General features: G+C 49.4%; 1 protein-coding gene across 5 annotated transcripts in view; it reads right to left on the bottom strand.

Moving 5' to 3' along the window:
- The window catches only part of ZNF395 (zinc finger protein 395), a 54,650-nt gene that overhangs the window by 24,190 nt on the left and 13,449 nt on the right, over positions 1 to 17,011 (bottom strand). For 4 of the 5 annotated variants that reach the window (XM_073335602.2, XM_073335607.2, XM_073335605.2 and 1 more), the window contains 3 exons: positions 14,264 to 14,521; positions 5,760 to 6,019; positions 3,975 to 4,087 (listed from right to left, as the gene is read on the bottom strand). In XM_073335602.2, coding sequence (XP_073191703.1) covers positions 3,975 to 4,087; positions 5,760 to 6,019; positions 14,264 to 14,521 — 631 coding nt within the window. Of the gene's footprint in view, positions 1 to 3,974; positions 4,088 to 5,759; positions 6,020 to 14,263; positions 14,522 to 15,228; positions 15,394 to 17,011 lie in introns of all 5 variants that reach the window. The other variant, XM_073335604.2, reaches the window with a different exon arrangement.

The following is a 17,011-nucleotide window of genomic DNA, read 5'->3' as shown; positions in this document are numbered from 1 at the left end:
GGAGCCCTGGATTCTATACCCAGCTCTACCAACGATTCACTGCGTGGCCCGGTGCCTCCCTCTGGCTTCGCGTCTCCTTCCGTAAAATGCAGCTAATGCTGCCTACCTCATTTAATCACAGTCGCAAAGCATTTTGAGAGCCCTGGATGGAAGATGTCAGAGAAGAGCAGAGAATCTTCCTCCTCCTTCTCCCAACAGTTCTGCAGCTACAGGTTTTGGCCACGGTGGCAACAGGAGGGCTGAAATACCACGACAAAGCCTCTCTCACACCATCACTGGCCAGCCAGACCTGGGAATCTGGTTTGGCATGGAGATTTACTCCCCCAGGAACCAAAAGCCTCCATCGACCTGAAGACAAACTTTTCCCCAGATGGCACAGAGGGCTGATTATATGGACTCTTGCAGCGTCTTTTTCAGTTCAGGGCCCGGAGGCTGCTGGGCTGTTCAGCGATACACAGCTGCTCTCTAGGGGAATGTGCTTTATAACGTGGGACACTGGCGTAGCTGCCCTGAACGCACCCTCACCTTGGAAGAGCTTAGCTGTGCCTTTAGTGACGCATGGTCTGAATGCAAGTTCATTTATTCCGCTTTAACCCGGTTTCCATGTCCAAGCGTTCCGGACAGGGCTGCGGCAGAAACTCACAGGCCTAGCCCCTCGAGGACTTGCCTGTTGCTAGCTAGAGCCAAGTCTGCGTGCAGAGAATGAGTTAGTGACAGGACATGCAGATTTCCCACAGCTGCAGACATCTATTTTTAACCACCTGTATCCACTTGACTACTTGGGAATGGAGCCGCCGCTAAAAAAAAAGGAGCCGGGCCACTCTGTGCTCCCATGCCTGTGGCTCCCAGAATAGGTCCTGCCGCTCTATCGTACATGGCAGCTGCGGGCAGGGTTACGCTCTCCTCTCTCTCTCTCTCTCTCTCTCTCTCGAGAAATATACATGGCCTCCCAGCTTGGCCAGCCGTTCAGCAAGACCGCATTAAAGCGGCTGTCCCAAAGCACCCTGCTCACGGAGCCCCACAGCTTCTGAACAGCCAGCACTCCCATGTGCAGACTCTTTTGGAAAGCCAGTCCCCCTCACCCCCCAATTCTTAGTTGGTTCATCCCAATCTGTTAGGCCTGATAATTAGAACAAACAATTCCAAATAAATAAGAGGAGGAGGGGGCCAGCCTGAAGAGCCATCTCCCAATTAAAACAGGGGCTCCCGGCACTCATAACTCAGGCTTTCCGGGAGGAATTCAACACATTAAGCTACACTATCCTCCCAGCCGCATGCTGCTCACGACACCCAGACCCACTTACGCAGGGATTTGTATCAAAAGCCCAGTAAAGGTCCCTCTGCAGGAGATACACAGAACATGATCTGCTGCTGTCCAACACGTGCCATGGGACACTTCTGCAGAACGGCCATGTCCCTGGCATTTTTCCCCTTTGTAATATTATAAGCGGGATCCGGACCTCATGTTCTCCTGACAGACACCAGCATGAGCGAGGTCAGAACCAGACCCTGTGCATTTCTCTGAAGTAGGGAAGGGTTTAAAAAGGTTACTTTACAGAACTTTTGGATCAAAAATATGAAAAAACAAAATTAACAAGCCCAGTAGGAATATTTAAAATAAAAGCCGGTGCTCGTACAATAAAATGCCTTTCAGTCATAGACCATATTGCACAGACCTGGAACCTGAGGCGCAGAGGGTTATGTGACTTGCTAAGGAGCTGGGAATTAGACTCAAGTCTAACCAAGAAGCTAACAGCTGTCAGTATACTGGATCCCTCTCAGTCAGGATGGGCCAGGGCATGGGTCAGACATAGCACCTGGTAAATGGCCTCCTCCCGCTCACTGACAGGGGAATTCCAGCCAGTCAGCTGGCTGCACCTCTCTGCTGCATTTGACTCACTTGCCGTTCCTCACCAAAGACACTTCTCCAGCCTCCAAGAAGTTGCAAAGGTGCCTGGAAACACTTGAAAATGGCTCAAGTCCTTCCTCTCAGACTGAGCTCACAGGGTCATCACGGACCCCTCCAACCTCCCCACCCCTGCAGTCTCAATCCTCTCCCGCATTTTATTCCAGGTCTACAGGATGCTGCTGGGAAAATGCAGGCTGAATGCACAGACACCACCCAGCTCTACAGCCAATGCAATCGGCACCATCTCCCAGCACTTAGCTACAATTAGCAGCTGGATGGAAAGCAGCAGGCTCGAACTGAGCCCTGGCAAGACTATGGTGATGCTAGGAGGAAGAGGGAAGCACTTTAAAGAACTTGCTTCTTCTGCTTCGAGGGCACCTGCTCTCAGATTGTTAAGGCTGTCCACAGCCTTGGGTCCTTTGAGAGTCTTCAGCTCAGCTGGAACCCGAAATAGCCACAACAGCAAACATTGCCCACATCCATCTCTGACAGGCCAGAAGATCACATCCCATCCTATCGGGCACAGCCTGGCAGCGTCCACGCTAACCCTTCAGGTTCCATCACTGCTATTCCTTAGGTCTAGGAATGATAACCTGGAAGAGCTCCAGCTAATACAGCCCATGTGCTTAGTAACAAAGGTCGCCATGAGGAACCTGGTACACCAACTCCTCACAAATATGGAGCTCAGTTTCGAGGTCTCTGTCCTGATATTCCAACACCCTATGAGACTGGCCCCATCACCCTGGGAGATTGCTCTCCCTCTGCAGGCAGGCTGTCCCACGACAGCTACATGCCATGGAGCAAGGTAACCGTTGACTTGCACCTGTCCACGCTAGGAGCACTTTACCAACAGAGGCACATGCCCACTCCCGATTAGCCAGACAGCAGAGGGGACATGGATTTTATTTGGATACTCGAGAGGGCAAAAGCCATTCAGCCATTCACCAGCAGATTGGCCTCGCCCATGGGCTCATCCTCCTCTTCCTCACAGTCCCGGCCAGGACTCTGCTCTGCCCCGCCAAAACCGCAGGCTTCCCTGCACCTGGTGCCTGCAGGGATCGGGTGCCACCGGCCCTTCGGCAGCACAGGGAGCCCTCTGCAGCTTTGCTGTCACAGCCCTGCTCACTCACTCCCGTCACAGTGGGGCGGCAGAGGGCTCCCCGAGCTGCCACAGGAACCATTCAGCAGCAGCGTGGCCTCCCCCGCGGCCGGGGTCTCCTCTTGCCCCCCCTCCCCCTCACAGTCCTGGCTGGGGGTCTGTGCTCTCTTACCCAAACCTCCACATTATCTGACCCCCTTCCTCGTCCCCCACCATCAGGTCGGTGGGGGGCAAGGAAGGGCTTCAGATAATGTAGAGGTTCAGACAACAGGGTTTCGGGTACATGGCAGCATACTGTACTCTACTGCTACAGTGCTCCCAGTGTGGACGCAGCCTCTACCAGCAAACCTGGGCTTTTACCAGCCTGGTTTATTCCAGCTGCCCCACACCGGGAAGAGGGCAGGTCTGCCAGAACAATGCGTCTACACGAGGGGCTTCTGCTGGCACAGCGACATCGGGCAGAGGATGTCCCCTCACCAACACAGCTGTGCAGGCAGAGCTCTGTACGTACCCACAGCCGTCGAGTCCCCACCATTCATTCCTTCACCAGCACAGACAGAGAACATCTCCAGCCACATTCTCAATCCGGAGATACATTAGAATGGGTCAGACAACTGACTTCCCGCCCAGTGGCTTACTCACTGCAGCACGGGGCCTCTCTATGTACCTGACCCCAAAGGCTGGCTCCAGTCTGCGGCAGAGTTTCATGGTGAGGGCGACATCACCAGCAGAGAGCATGCTGGGACACCAGAGTGTGCAACGAGACAGACGTGGCAGTCAGACAGCAATCTGTTCACATTGCACTTGGGGCTCTGGTTACCTGGGAAAACTTATTGTTTGAGGTGAGCAGTTTTCCCCTCCTTCTTCGGGGGCACCACAAAAGCAATTTAATTCAGCCTCCAGTTGCTGCAATACAGAGTCAGGCAGATTTGGGACCCCAGCGTCCAGCTGCACAGTCGGACTTACCCGGCATGCTGCTTTCACGGCTGGGCGGGCTCTGCACCACAGGGCTGCAGGACAAGCTAGTCAGCACCATAGCTGCCATCATCTCGTCCATTTCCACAGCAGCATCGGACTTCCTGCGCCAGGAGACAGAGAACCATTAAAGACTTCAGTGGGGGAGGGGAAGGCAGATATTCAGGAGACAAGGTGAGGATTCTATTTCAAAGACCCCATATAATCAAAAGGGCCATGGGAGCAAACACAGAGCCCAAAGGTGTTACACTTGGGGCTGATTGGACCCACGGGGTTCTAATGATCATTGCTGCCTTTGGGTACCTCCTTCCTTTCTACAGGACCCCAGTGTGCCTTCCTGTATATAGAAAGCACAGTTACCCATCTGGAGTCAAGCCCAGATCCTAAGAGGAATTTAGATGCCTAAAGATGGCAAGAGACATCCAGTGGGATTTTCAAAAGTGCCTCCCAGTGCATCTTTAACCACCTAAATACCTTTAAAAATCCAGCCCTGAGTCCGAGGTGTCTGTCCCTCCCCCAGAACCCCAGTAAAGCGAGCACCTGGGTGGGGACACTGCCTACTCACAGCATGAGCTATACCGCTGCTCCCAAATTCATGCTTATGAAAGCATCAGTGCAGCACAGACCAGGGAACAGAGGCTGGGGCTCGGGAGAGACCTTTGTATTTAACGGTTTAAGTGGAAGTCAAAATTGAGGATTATTGTAGAGGTACGTGAACAGTGGCTCTGGGGGTAAGAACTGCTCCACAAAATGACTAGGGCCTCTGTTTAAATTATCAGGCATTTACACAACCACTGTAGCAACATGTTGCCCCTAGCGCCACAGAGAGGCCAGGGTTCAGAAAACAATCCAGCTGTCTACGGTTAGCGGCGGCTAACTTCCTCTGCTTCCAAGAGGTTCCCTTGGAAGTCACACATCCAACCACTGATCAGACCTGAACCTGCTTAGCTTCCCAGTCCTAAAGTGTTCACACACTGAGGCTGCATGGCTCGCCACATGTCTCTTTCCCCCGTAACCTCTCCCCACTCTGCTGTCCCCGGGGCCAAACAGGACCAGAGCGATTTTTAACTTGCAACTAGGGAAGTTTGCTTTAAAAGAGAACTTTTTTTTTCTCCTAAACCACCATAAAAATATCCTCTTAATCCTAAATTCAACAGCACTCTGGATAATCCACCCTTTGGAGAGGCTGACACAGTATGTTACAATGACGTGGTCTCATCCCGCGTACGAACAAGGCAGAGGTGGGAGACGGTTCATTTCTCATCATACACTGAAACAAACAGCATTTTACTGCTCTGGGTGAACAACACTAAGGACCATTCTAGAATTAACGCCTCTGCATTATTTTGAGCTTCCAGTGCAATCTAACAGCTCCTCTGCAGACTCCTGCTAGATTTTTACTACATCCTCCCAACCCAGGGGACTTTGATTCTATTTTAGCCATAGTGACACTGAGCAGAACCAGAATTCAGCATCTCACATTTTATGTAGCCATGCGCAACTGTTTCCAGAAATATGCTTTATACTATAGGATTCCAGGGCATTTTATAAACTATACACAGGGATCATTTCACCCCCGCATGGAAATGCGGCCACCTCTGCAGTAGAATCCAGCCGCTGTTAAACAGCTCTCAGCAACACTACATACTAGTTTAGAACAGAAAGAGAAGAGGGATTCTGTAAGCAACCAGTGCGCAAACCCAGCTGTTGAACCAGGCAAGATGAACCAGAATCAGTCTCCAAAGCTAAAAGCACCAAGCAGCCAAGGACACATACCTTTTAGGTACATCGATATTCCTAGAAACCGATCTCTGAACTGATCCATTGGCAGGACTATGGTCCATCGCAGTGGCAGGACTATGGTCCATCGGAAGGGTAGGGGGCGGCGATCTTTGCATCTGAGCCAGTCTCACATCCTCTGTCTTCCAGCAGGTGTGCAGTCCCTGCTCAAGGAGCAGCACCTTCACCTCATCACTCAGCTGACTGTGTTGCTCTACCAGGCCAGTGCACTCCTGCCCGTTATAGGTGACGTAAACCTACGTGAGGACAAGTCACAGCTGGTCAGTGTTACTCTCCATCCTTTAAACAAAATCCAGCCAAAACTCACCTGCCCTGTCTCTGAGCACCCTCCTGTGCAAAGCCCCAGTTGCAAGGATTCCATCACCGGGAATAGCATAAAGCCAGGGTTTTTCCTTTCCACCAGTTCAGCACCCCTATCCTGCACCACCACTCTGAGTGAAACAGTATTAGCAATTGTCACCCATCTCAGGACTTTCTCCACTTGCCTGTTGGGACTCAAGGGTCCCCCCTCAATATATGGTCATGGCTGATGCAACAGAGCTGCAGCAGGATATCACTCCATGTGATCAGCAGCGTTAACACAGGGACTCCCCAAGGGGGTAAATACAAAGGCAGTGGCATTCCTCAGAGACCCTGTGGAATAACGAAGAACTGGAATGCTCCCACTGAACCCAATGGAAGTTTTGTTGATTTGAATGGGAGCAAAATTGGGCCCCAGCAGGTCAGATTTCAGCCAAATTTAGGTTTTTGCAACAACAAAGTTTTATAAAACTTACTAGCAACATTCCCATGAAATTAAAAAAACTCAACAACATTGCAGCACTGTGCCGGGGCATGAGACCAGGAAAGGAAAACAGACTAGAAACAAACAATAAAACTGACAAGTCTGCTTTCAGTTGCCAGACTGAGTGAAATCTAAAATGCAAGGCCAGCAGAAATGCTGAAAGTCAGTTAGATTTCTTTACTTCTCAATTTCAACTTTTGAAGATGTTATTAGAAACATGGGAGAGGATTTTAATTAAAAAGGATTTTCAACTTGAACAAGGTCCCTTTAAACTCAGCTGGACAAAGGTGTGTGGAATACAGTGTAAAACACAACTTCACAGGGCTAGAGGAGATTTACAAAGAAATTGTCTGAATCCCTTCATTTCAAGCATAGAAACATTGTAAGGACCATACACACATACCATTGCCCTCTACTGGTTGCACTCAGAACTGCTCAGCTGTGTGTCAGGCCATATATTGCTAAAAGGAGATTCTTGATTAGCCCAAGTATCAGGAGGAGCCCGAGCCTTTAGGGTGTCTAACCCCCATTATGATCAAGAAGTTCCAACTGGCCGTGTTATTCAAAGCATCAGTGACAACCATGCGGTCCTACAAGGGCATGGATTTTTCATAATGCAAAGCCAAACTTCAGTACAAAATGGACAGAGTGAACAGCTGGGTGCATTCAGTACAGAAACACACAGAAAAGAAAGTGGAGGATATAATGCTTGAAGAGACTCCTTAGCAGGGATGGTGGTCACTGGCCCTTTAACAGTCAGAGCAGGACTGCAGGAGTGTGGAGACCCCCCACCCCCACCCCATTTACAGGGTAGCATTCTTGTAGAACCTCCACTATACAACCCCAGAGCAAAATTCATGGCAGGTGTAAGTGGGCACAACTGCATGGAAGTCAATGGAGTTATACCCGCTTAGGCCAGCAATAAATTTGACCCTTCTAGTCTAATTTTCATTTGCGGGGGGAGCGGCACAGAGGAAGGAAAATGTACTCTAGCTTCCCCTGTCAACTATCCTCTTAAATGATTGTGCTCTGACCCCCAAAGCAACAGACATAGTAAAAACATTCCTCCCCAAAAGGAAAGAAACCAGCCCCATCCCCTCCCCACATCACATCCTTGGGTTTCCACTTATCATTATTTGCATTACGGTAGTGATCAGGGTCCCTTGCACTAGGTGAACAGAGCCATGAAGTACCAAACAGTCCCTGCCCCAAACAGCTTACAACGGGGGGGTGGGGGGGTGGGGGGGGGGGGTTATGACAAGACATAGCAGGTGGATGAAACAAAAAGACAGGCGGGGGAGAGAGGAGGTTTCCTTGTTTAAAAACCATCAACTCCTCAGAGGAACAGGACTGATCAACCATTTAACGAAAGGGAAAGAAAACACAAGAGCTGAGACATTTCTTCATTTGAGTGAGTGGACAAAACCAATGGAATATGCATCCTCCTTTGCAAGACAGGCAGAGTCTGGCAGACAAGAGCTCTCATTCATGTCATGTCTGGTTCCCCATTCTCAGCTTCTTCACAGAGGAAATGTTCTCTCCACAGGTACCATTGCGGAGAGTGGACCAGATGATATGTCTGGGGCGAGAAAGCAGAAGGAGACTCCGCTGGTTGGAAGGCATGAGATGCGATGTCCTGAGGTTGGGGGTTCCACGACCACCACTCCCAAGAGGAGAAGGCGGGTGGTGGTGGTCGGGGACTCTCTCCTCCGGGGGACTGAGTCATCTATCTGCCGCCCTGACCAGGAAAACCGAGAAGTCTGCTGCTTGCCAGGGGCTAATATTTGCGATGTGACGGAGAGACTGCCGAGACTCATCAAGCCCTCGGATCGCTACCCCTTCCTGCTTCTCCACGTGGGCACCAATGATACTGCCAAGAATGACCTTGAGTGGATCACTGCGGACTACGTGGCTCTGGGAAGAAGGATAAAGGAGTTGGAGGTGCAAGTGGTGTTCTCGTCCATCCTCCCCGTGGAAGGAAAAGGCCTGGGAAGGGATCGTCGAATCGTGGAAGTCAACGAATGGCTACGCAGGTGGTGTCAGAGAGAAAGCTTTGGATTCTTTGACCATGGGATGGTGTTCCATGAAGGAGGAGTGCTGGGCAGAGACGGGCTCCATCTTATGAAGAGAGGGAAGAGCATCTTTGCCAGCAGGCTGGCTAACCTAGTGAGGAGGGCTTTAAACTAGGTTCACCGGGGGAAGGAGACCAAAGCCCTGAGGTAAGTGGGAAAGCGGGATACCAGGAGGAAGCACAGGCAGGAATGTCTGTGAGGGGAGGGCTCCTACCTCATACTGAGAATGGGGGGCGATCAGCAGGTTATCTCAAGTGCTTATATACAAATGCACAAAGCCTTGGTAACAAGCAGGGAGAACTGGAGGTCCTGGTGATGTCAAAGAACTATGACGTGATTGGAATAACAGAGACTTGGTGAGATAACTCACATGACTGGAGTACTGTCATGGACGGTTATAAACTGTTCAGGAAGGACAGGCAGGGCAGAAAAGGTGGGGGAGTAGCACTGTATGTAAGGGAGCAGTATGACTGCTCAGAGCTCCGGTACGAAACTGTAGAAAAACCCGAGTGTCTCTGGATTAAGTTTAGAAGTGTGTGCAACAAGAGTGATGTAGTGGTGGAAGTCTGCTATAGACCACCGGACCAGGGGGATGAGGTAGATGAGGCTTTCTTCCGGCAGCTCGCGGAAGCTACTAGATCGCATGCCCTGATTCTCATGGGTGACTTTAATTTTCCTGATATCTGCTGGGAGAGCAATACAGCGGTGCATAGACAATCCAGGAAGTTTTTGGAAAGCGTAGGGGACAATTTCCTGGCGCAAGTGCTAGAGGAGCCAACTAGGGGGGGCGCTTTTCTTGACCTGCTGCTCACAAACCGGGTAGAATTAGTGGGGGAAGCAAAAGTGGATGGGAATCTGGGAGGCAGTGACCATAAGTTGGTTGAGTTCAGGATCCTGACGCAGGGAAGAAAGGTAAGCAGCAGGATACGGACCCTGGACTTCAGGAAAGCAGACTTCGACTCCCTCAGGGAACGGATGGCCAGGATCCCCTGGGGGACTAACTTGAAGGGGAAGGGAGTCCAGAAGAGCTGGCTGTATTTCAAGGAATCCCTGTTGAAGTTACAGGGACAAACCATCCCAATGAGTCGAAAGAATAGTAAATATGGCAGGCGACCAGCTTGGCTTAATGGTGAAATCGTAGCGGATCTTAAACATAAAAAAGAAGCTTACAAGAAGTGGAAGGTTGGACATATGACCAGGGAAGAGTATAAAAATATTGCTCGGGCATGTAGGAATGATATCAGGAGGGCCAAATCACACCTGGAGCTGCAGCTAGCAAGAGATGTCAAGAATAACAAGAAGGGTTTCTTCAGGTATGTTGGCAACAAGAAGAAAGCCAAGGAAAGTGTGGGCCCCTTACTGAATGAGGGAGGCAACCTAGTGACAGAGGATGTGGAAAAAGCTAATGTACTCAATGCTTTTTTTGCCTCTGTTTTCACTAACAAGGTCAGCTCCCAGACTGCTGCGCTGGGCATCACAAAATGCGGAAGAGATGGCCAGCCCTCTGTGGAGATAGAGGTGGTTAGGGACTATTTAGAAAAGCTGGACGTGCACAAGTCCATGGGGCCGGACGAGTTGCGTCCGAGAGTGCTGAAGGAATTGGCGGCTGTGATTGCAGAGCCACTGGCCATTATCTTTGAAAACTCGTGGCGAACCGGGGAAGTCCTGGATGACTGGAAAAAGGCTAATGTAGTGCCAATCTTTAAAAAAGGGAAGAAGGAGGATCCAGGGAACTACAGGCCACTCAGCCTCACCTCAGTCCCTGGAAAAATCATGGAGCAGGTCCTCAAAGAATCAATCCTGAAGCACTTGCATGAGAGGAAAGTGATCAGGAACAGCCAGCATGGATTCACCAAGGGAAGGTCATGCCTGACTAATCTAATTGCCTTCTATGATGAGATTACTGGTTCTGTGGATGAAGGGAAAGCAGTGGATGTATTGTTTCTTGACTTTAGCAAAGCTTTTGACACAGTCTCCCACAGTATTCTTGTCAGCAAGTTAAGGAAGTATGGGCTGGATGAATGCACTATAAGGTGGGTAGAAAGCTGGCTAGATTGTCGGGCTCAACGGGTAGTGATCAATGGCTCCATGTCTAGCTGGCAGCCGGTATCAAGTGGAGTGCCCCAAGGGTCGGTCGTGGGGCCGGTTTTGTTCAATATCTTCATAAATGATCTGGAGGATGGTGTGGATTGCACTCTCAGCAAATTTGCGGATGATACTAAACTGGGAGGAGTGGTAGATACGCTGGAGGGGAGGGATAGGATACAGAAGGACCTAGACAAATTGGAGGATTGGGCCAAAAGAAATCTGATGAGGTTCAATAAGGATAAGTGCAGGGTCCTGCACTTAGGATGGAAGAACCCAATGCACAGCTACAGACTAGGGACCGAATGGCTAGGCAGCAGTTCTGCGGAAAAGGACTTAGGGGTGACAGTGGACGAGAAGCTGGATATGAGTCAGCAGTGTGCCCTTGTTGCCAAGAAGGCCAATGGCATTTTGGGATGTATAAGTAGGGGCATAGCGAGCAGATCGAGGGACGTGATCGTTCCCCTCTATTCGACATTGGTGAGGCCTCATCTGGAGTACTGTGTCCAGTTTTGGGCCCCACACTACAAGAAGGATGTGGATAAATTGGAAAGAGTCCAGCGAAGGGCAACAAAAATGATTAGGGGTCTCGAACACATGACTTATGAGGAGAGGCTGAGGGAGCTGGGATTGTTTAGCCTGCAGAAGAGAAGAATGAGGGGGGATTTGATAGCTGCTTTCAACTACCTGAAAGGGGGTTCCAAAGAGGATGGCTCTAGACTGTTCTCAATGGTAGCAGATGACAGAACGAGGAGTAATGGTCTCAAGTTGCAGTGGGGGAGGTTTAGATTGGATATTAGGAAAAACTTTTTCACTAAGAGGGTGGTGAAACACTGGAATGCGTTACCTAGGGAGGTGGTAGAATCTCCTTCCTTAGAGGTTTTTAAGGTCAGGCTTGACAAAGCCCTGGCTGGGATGATTTAACTGGGAATTGGTCCTGCTTCGAGCAGGGGGTTGGACTAGATGACCTTCAGGGGTCCCTTCCAACCCTGATATTCTATGATTCTATGAAAGTAGAGGAAATATTCAAACGCTTCCTTTCTCTCAAAATGACAGGTTTCAGAGTAACAGCCGTGTTAGTCTGTATTCGCAAAAAGAAAAGGAGGACTTGTGGCACCTTAGAGACTAACCAATTTATTTGATCATAAGCTTTCGTGAGCTACAGCTCACTTCATCAGATGAAGCGGTCTGTAGCTCACGAAAGCTTATGCTCAAATAAATTGGTTAGTCTCTTAAGGTGCCACAAGTACTCCTTTTCTTTCTCTCAGAGACACCCAATGACCTAATAGGCTGCTTCTCCTAATGTCTAAATGTCTGTTTTTATTAAGGTAAATATATCTGTGCTGAAATATAGCACACTTCTGCAGGTTAGCGTTCGTAGGTATTTATAGGGACATGCACTCCTATACCTAAATTCCAGAGGTGACGTGTGGACAGGCCTGTATATGATGGATACATAAACGCACAGTGCTCTGAGGCAGAGAGAAAATGTCTCAGCTGACACTGGATGCAGAAACCAAAGCAGAGAAGGGATGTGATTTGCCCAAACTCAAAGAGAGCAGCTGCAGCAGTGTAGGGATTAGGACCCAGGAGCTCCTGACCACTACACCCTGCTTCTCTCCAAGAATATCTTTGCAGACAATAAGGAAGGAGGCTCCACAATGAACTACGCCAGCGGACTCCCCAGACCTAGACAAGCACTGAGCAACAGAACACGTACGCTCGAGCATCTGCTGAGGCTGCACAGCAACCAAACACAAAAAAGTCATCTGCCACTGGTATGTAAATACAGCACCCCACTCCCGATGACTATTTTTATGCTGCTTCTGGTGTGAAGAACAAAAAAGCCCAACACTGATGTGTGCTGGAGAAAACAGCCCTCGCTGTCACGGGGTTAAAAACCGTAGAGCAAAAGGAATCTGGCTTCTCTGTGAGCTTATAGGATAGCTCTGTGTGCAAGCCAAAAAAAAATCAAACGAGGGGCCTTATTGACACTTTGTTCCAGGCAGAACTCAGGGGCCCTGGTGGCACATCAGCAGCTGCCCCGCTCCATTCGGACAGCCACACTCCGAGACCTTTTACTATTCCTTCCTAACTGTCAGGGTGGTTAAGCACTGGAACAAGTTGCCTAGGGAAGCTGGGGAATCCCCATCACTGGAGATTATTAAGAACAGGTCAGACAAACGCCTGTCAGGGGTGGTCTAGAATAATACTTAGTCCTGCCATGAGTGCAGGGGACTGGACTACATGAAACTATGGCGGTCCCTTCCAGTCCTACATTTCTAGGATTCTGGGAACAGTAATCATTCCTATACCACTGAAGATAGATCCAGTGCTCTGCAAAGCACCCTACCCCTAACAGTGTGCAATCTGTCTACTGTACTGACCCTCTAAGGGCCTTCACGCCCCTGAGCACAACCAGGGTGGAGGGTACTCAGCATGGGCAAGGCAAGATGCCACACATCTCTGCCTCCTCCTTATCCATGAGAGACAAGGAAGACAGGTGTGTGACCCTGGCTCTTACAGTCCCTAGTCCCTCTACTGAGGCTGCCAAAAGAAGCCAGTTAGTATCTACTGAGCTGCTGATGGAGACGCTTGTCTACGGGGAACCCACTAAACTCATTCCACACTGGCTACCCAACAGCTAGCAGATGCTAATGACTTGGTAATTACAAAGCTAAGCCAGATTTGAGCCAGCAACTCAATTGTAATCCCTGAACTAATGCAGTCAGACGCTTTCATCCCATTTCCCATCCCCTGAACCACAGAGGGCATGTCTTCACTGCAGAGTTAGCCCCTCCTGCTGGAGCGGCCCCCCCTGCAAAGCCCTACCCGGTTCGGACCCATGCGGTTGCATCCACAATGGTGCTGAGGTAGCCCGTGTGCTGGGCTGGATTTTCTAACAAGATATCCCATGGCTCTCACTGGTGCATTAAACTGGGCCAACCCAATGAATTCACTCGCAGTGTATTGTGAGAGAACTTGTCTGTCCTTCCTGGGCTCCCAGGCGAGAGTGCCCTGATGAGTCTTACTGGCATCGCACCACAGTGTTACCAGAAGGCTGGTCACAGCTTCTGGCCAACTGGCAGCGTGGGAGATGGATTTCTTGGCTGGCACCTCTGTCCAAATGCTATGGAGGTACAGCAGAAATGGAGCAGGCAAACTGGGGGGTGAGGGGGCTAAGACCCAGTGACGAAGAAGGGAGGAGTTCAACAAGAAAGTACAGCCCAGGTGGCACTGTGGGATAGGACTGGAGGACTAACAGCACCCTGGCAAGCCCATGTTTTCACTGCATAGAGGGTGGGTTGCCAGCTTGGAAAGTGAAATGCTAGCTCAAGCCTAAACCACCCTCAGTGATGCCCGCTAGCTTGTGTTTAGAGCACCCTCAAGCCTGGGCCAGAGGTTCTTATGTGTGGACAGAAGGGGGAGGCTACAGCCCAGGCTAGCTCTGCACTGAAGCCAGACCCACAGCGGACTGCACCCAGGTTCAAGGGATTAACACCGCCGGTCAGCACTGTACAAACAGCCTCCTTACGTACTCTTTGTCCTGGGTGGAGCTGTAAGCGGTTCAGGTTTGGGAAGCTGGGATTTGTGCTGCTCTCCTCTGCCTGCTCCGTGCACCGACCACCCTCATACGAAGCCAGGTGGGAAGACACTCTGCTGAGCTCTGCCTGCAACGTGGGGATCTGGGCCGTCCCCAGCATCCTGTCTGCCAAGGAGCTGGGCGTGGAAACGCGGGCGCCCAGCAGGGAGCGCTTCCCCAGGCGCCTGGACAGCACGCTCGCCATCTTGACACTCTGTAAAGGACAAACAGACAGGTGCTATTACCTCCAGTGCAAAACACAAACTGCTCTGCATCTGGGGTGCTGGCGAAAGGTACTGGGCTGAGAGTGCCCTGAACTCCTCCAGTGGCACTGTCTTGTGCTCAAAACAGCGGGCTGGGAGTCAGGAGGCCTCATTTCCGTGACTGGCTCTGATGGGACACTCACTGAGCCAACCTGGCCACGTCCCTACCTCTCTGTGCTTCAGTCTCCCCCATCTGTAAAACAGAGATCACACCACTGACCACCTGCCAAATGGAAAGTGCTTCGAGATCCTTGGCTGGAAGGAACGATGCCTCCACACAAAGCGCTCGTCACAGCCCATTTCACAGCCTTTTGGAAAATCACATCCCTCCCCCTCGCTGTTATTTCTCAACCTCTTCATTGAACCTGGACTGACGTTCCTTCCCCCCCGTCCTGCACACAGTGGAAGGAGGTCCCGTGGTTAGGGCGCAAAGTGGATAAAATCAAATATTTAAAAAACAAAACAGATTTATGTCAATGAAGTTTTTTTAAAAACCTTATTTAAAATTGAATTTGAAATTGAGACAAAACCCTGAACTTACAATACAGCTATTAAAATCACTGACATTAATTAAAAAAATACTGTTAAGCAGAACATCTGCTGCCAAGTTTTAAAGAAAGGGAAACCACTGAACTGGTGGGAGTCACTGACTAAGCACCTGGAACCGGAGTTTAAAGTGCTAAACCAGCTTCTGACAACAGTGGCCTCTTCCGCAGGTTCAGCGAGAGAATATATTCTTCTCCATTTATTCCACTAGTTCATTCAAAATTAAGAAACCACTTGGGAGTTGAAAAAGCAGGAAAGCTTGTTTTCCACTTCCAATCTATGAACAAAAGCAAGGTGCAAGAGGATGAGACCTACTAGTTCTAAAATTCTGAAGGATTTTGTGACCTAGAATCAATTCAATTCACTAACTACAGAAAATACCTCCTTAGTTTTAGAGTCAAAACATGTTTTGATAAACGTTTTGTCTTATCTATCATCATGTCAAAGGTAGTTATATTTAACTAAACAAATACTTTTTAAAATGTTTCTGTGCATTTTAATTTCCATCCAAATAGAGCCCAACATAAATCACAAGTACAAGATTAATCAAAGTCTTGTAAAGTAGAAATGCATCATACACAATTTGCTAACTATTTTAAGTCTGAATAAACGTAAGTTACATAACTGCTTGAATGAATGTATATAGATACAGTGTACCATCCCGTTAGCAAAAAGCACCACCAAATCTAGTGTAAAAGCTATAGTCAATTGCAAATCAACATGTTTTAATGGTTACCAACTAATGAGAATCAACCTTTCTTTAGGAAATTAACTAAAAAGTACAAATGCAAAATAAGATTAAAATTGTTGATTTAAATCAAGGTTTTCTGTTTGCTGATTTAAATTATTATTAAAGCCAGTGATTTAAATCAATCCACCCTGTTAGAGCACTAGCTTAGGACTTGCGAGACCAGAGTTCAATTCTCTGCTCCATCAGACTTCCCATGTGACCATGAGCAAGTCAACTAGCCACTCTGTGCCTCAGTTTCCCCGTCCGCAAAAGTGCTGCCCTGCCTCACAGGGTGTTGTGAGGATACATATATTAAAGACTCTGAGGTTCTCTCATATCTACTGACGAAAAGCACTATAAATATTATTGCTATTATCGGAAGGGTGCACATGAGGGCTGAGCAGCACAGGGAGGTATATTATCACAGGGGGACACACGAGGGCTGAGCCAACACCCATGGGTATGGTACTGTGCGGTGGCCTATGAGCACTGGGCTGCAAGCACCAATTTATCTTGTTAAACCAGGAGCAGGAGCCCAGGCTTTGGCCACATCGATCACTACACGTCAGTCTCTTTGGGTGGCTGCCACCCCAGGAATATCAGTAGAGACACTTTTAAACCAATTGCATTGTCCGAGGCTAATGGGAATGCACCACGGGCAAGTTTACAGCTCCAGCAGACAGCTATGGTTTGCTCTGAGGACATTCATCAGTTGTGGCAGTATCGGATCCAGTGGGCTAAGGGGTTTTACCCTGGCTGTCAGCTCAGCTGCCACTAAATCAGGTTCTACAGTCCATCTACAGACAAAGACAAAGCCCTTTGGGGATTCAACAACGATCCACAAAGCCACATAATGCACCCAGACTGTGCTTTACAATACGTAACAGGGAAGCCCAGCAAAGCAAGAACAATTAAAGCTGAAAAAATAGACAGGAGGATCCAATGTTACTCTTACTACACCTACCACTGCATTTGCTGCAAACCATGGTTTTCTAACAGCCACCTCTGATCAGATTCCCCTCATCTGAACCTGTTTAACCTGTAACATTCCTGTGGGTGTTCCCCCCCACCCACTGAAATGATGTTCCCAGATGGATCTTCCAAATCGACCTCATCCGCTGTTCACAGCTGTGGCCCAGCAATATTCGTGGCCCTGGAGAGCCAA

This window comes from Lepidochelys kempii, chromosome 3 (genome assembly GCF_965140285.1).
Source record: "Lepidochelys kempii isolate rLepKem1 chromosome 3, rLepKem1.hap1, whole genome shotgun sequence".
Lineage (NCBI taxonomy): Eukaryota > Metazoa > Chordata > Testudines > Cheloniidae > Lepidochelys > Lepidochelys kempii.
The sequence above is the reverse complement of the archived record's forward strand: the minus strand, read 5'-3'. Positions and strand labels throughout refer to the sequence as shown.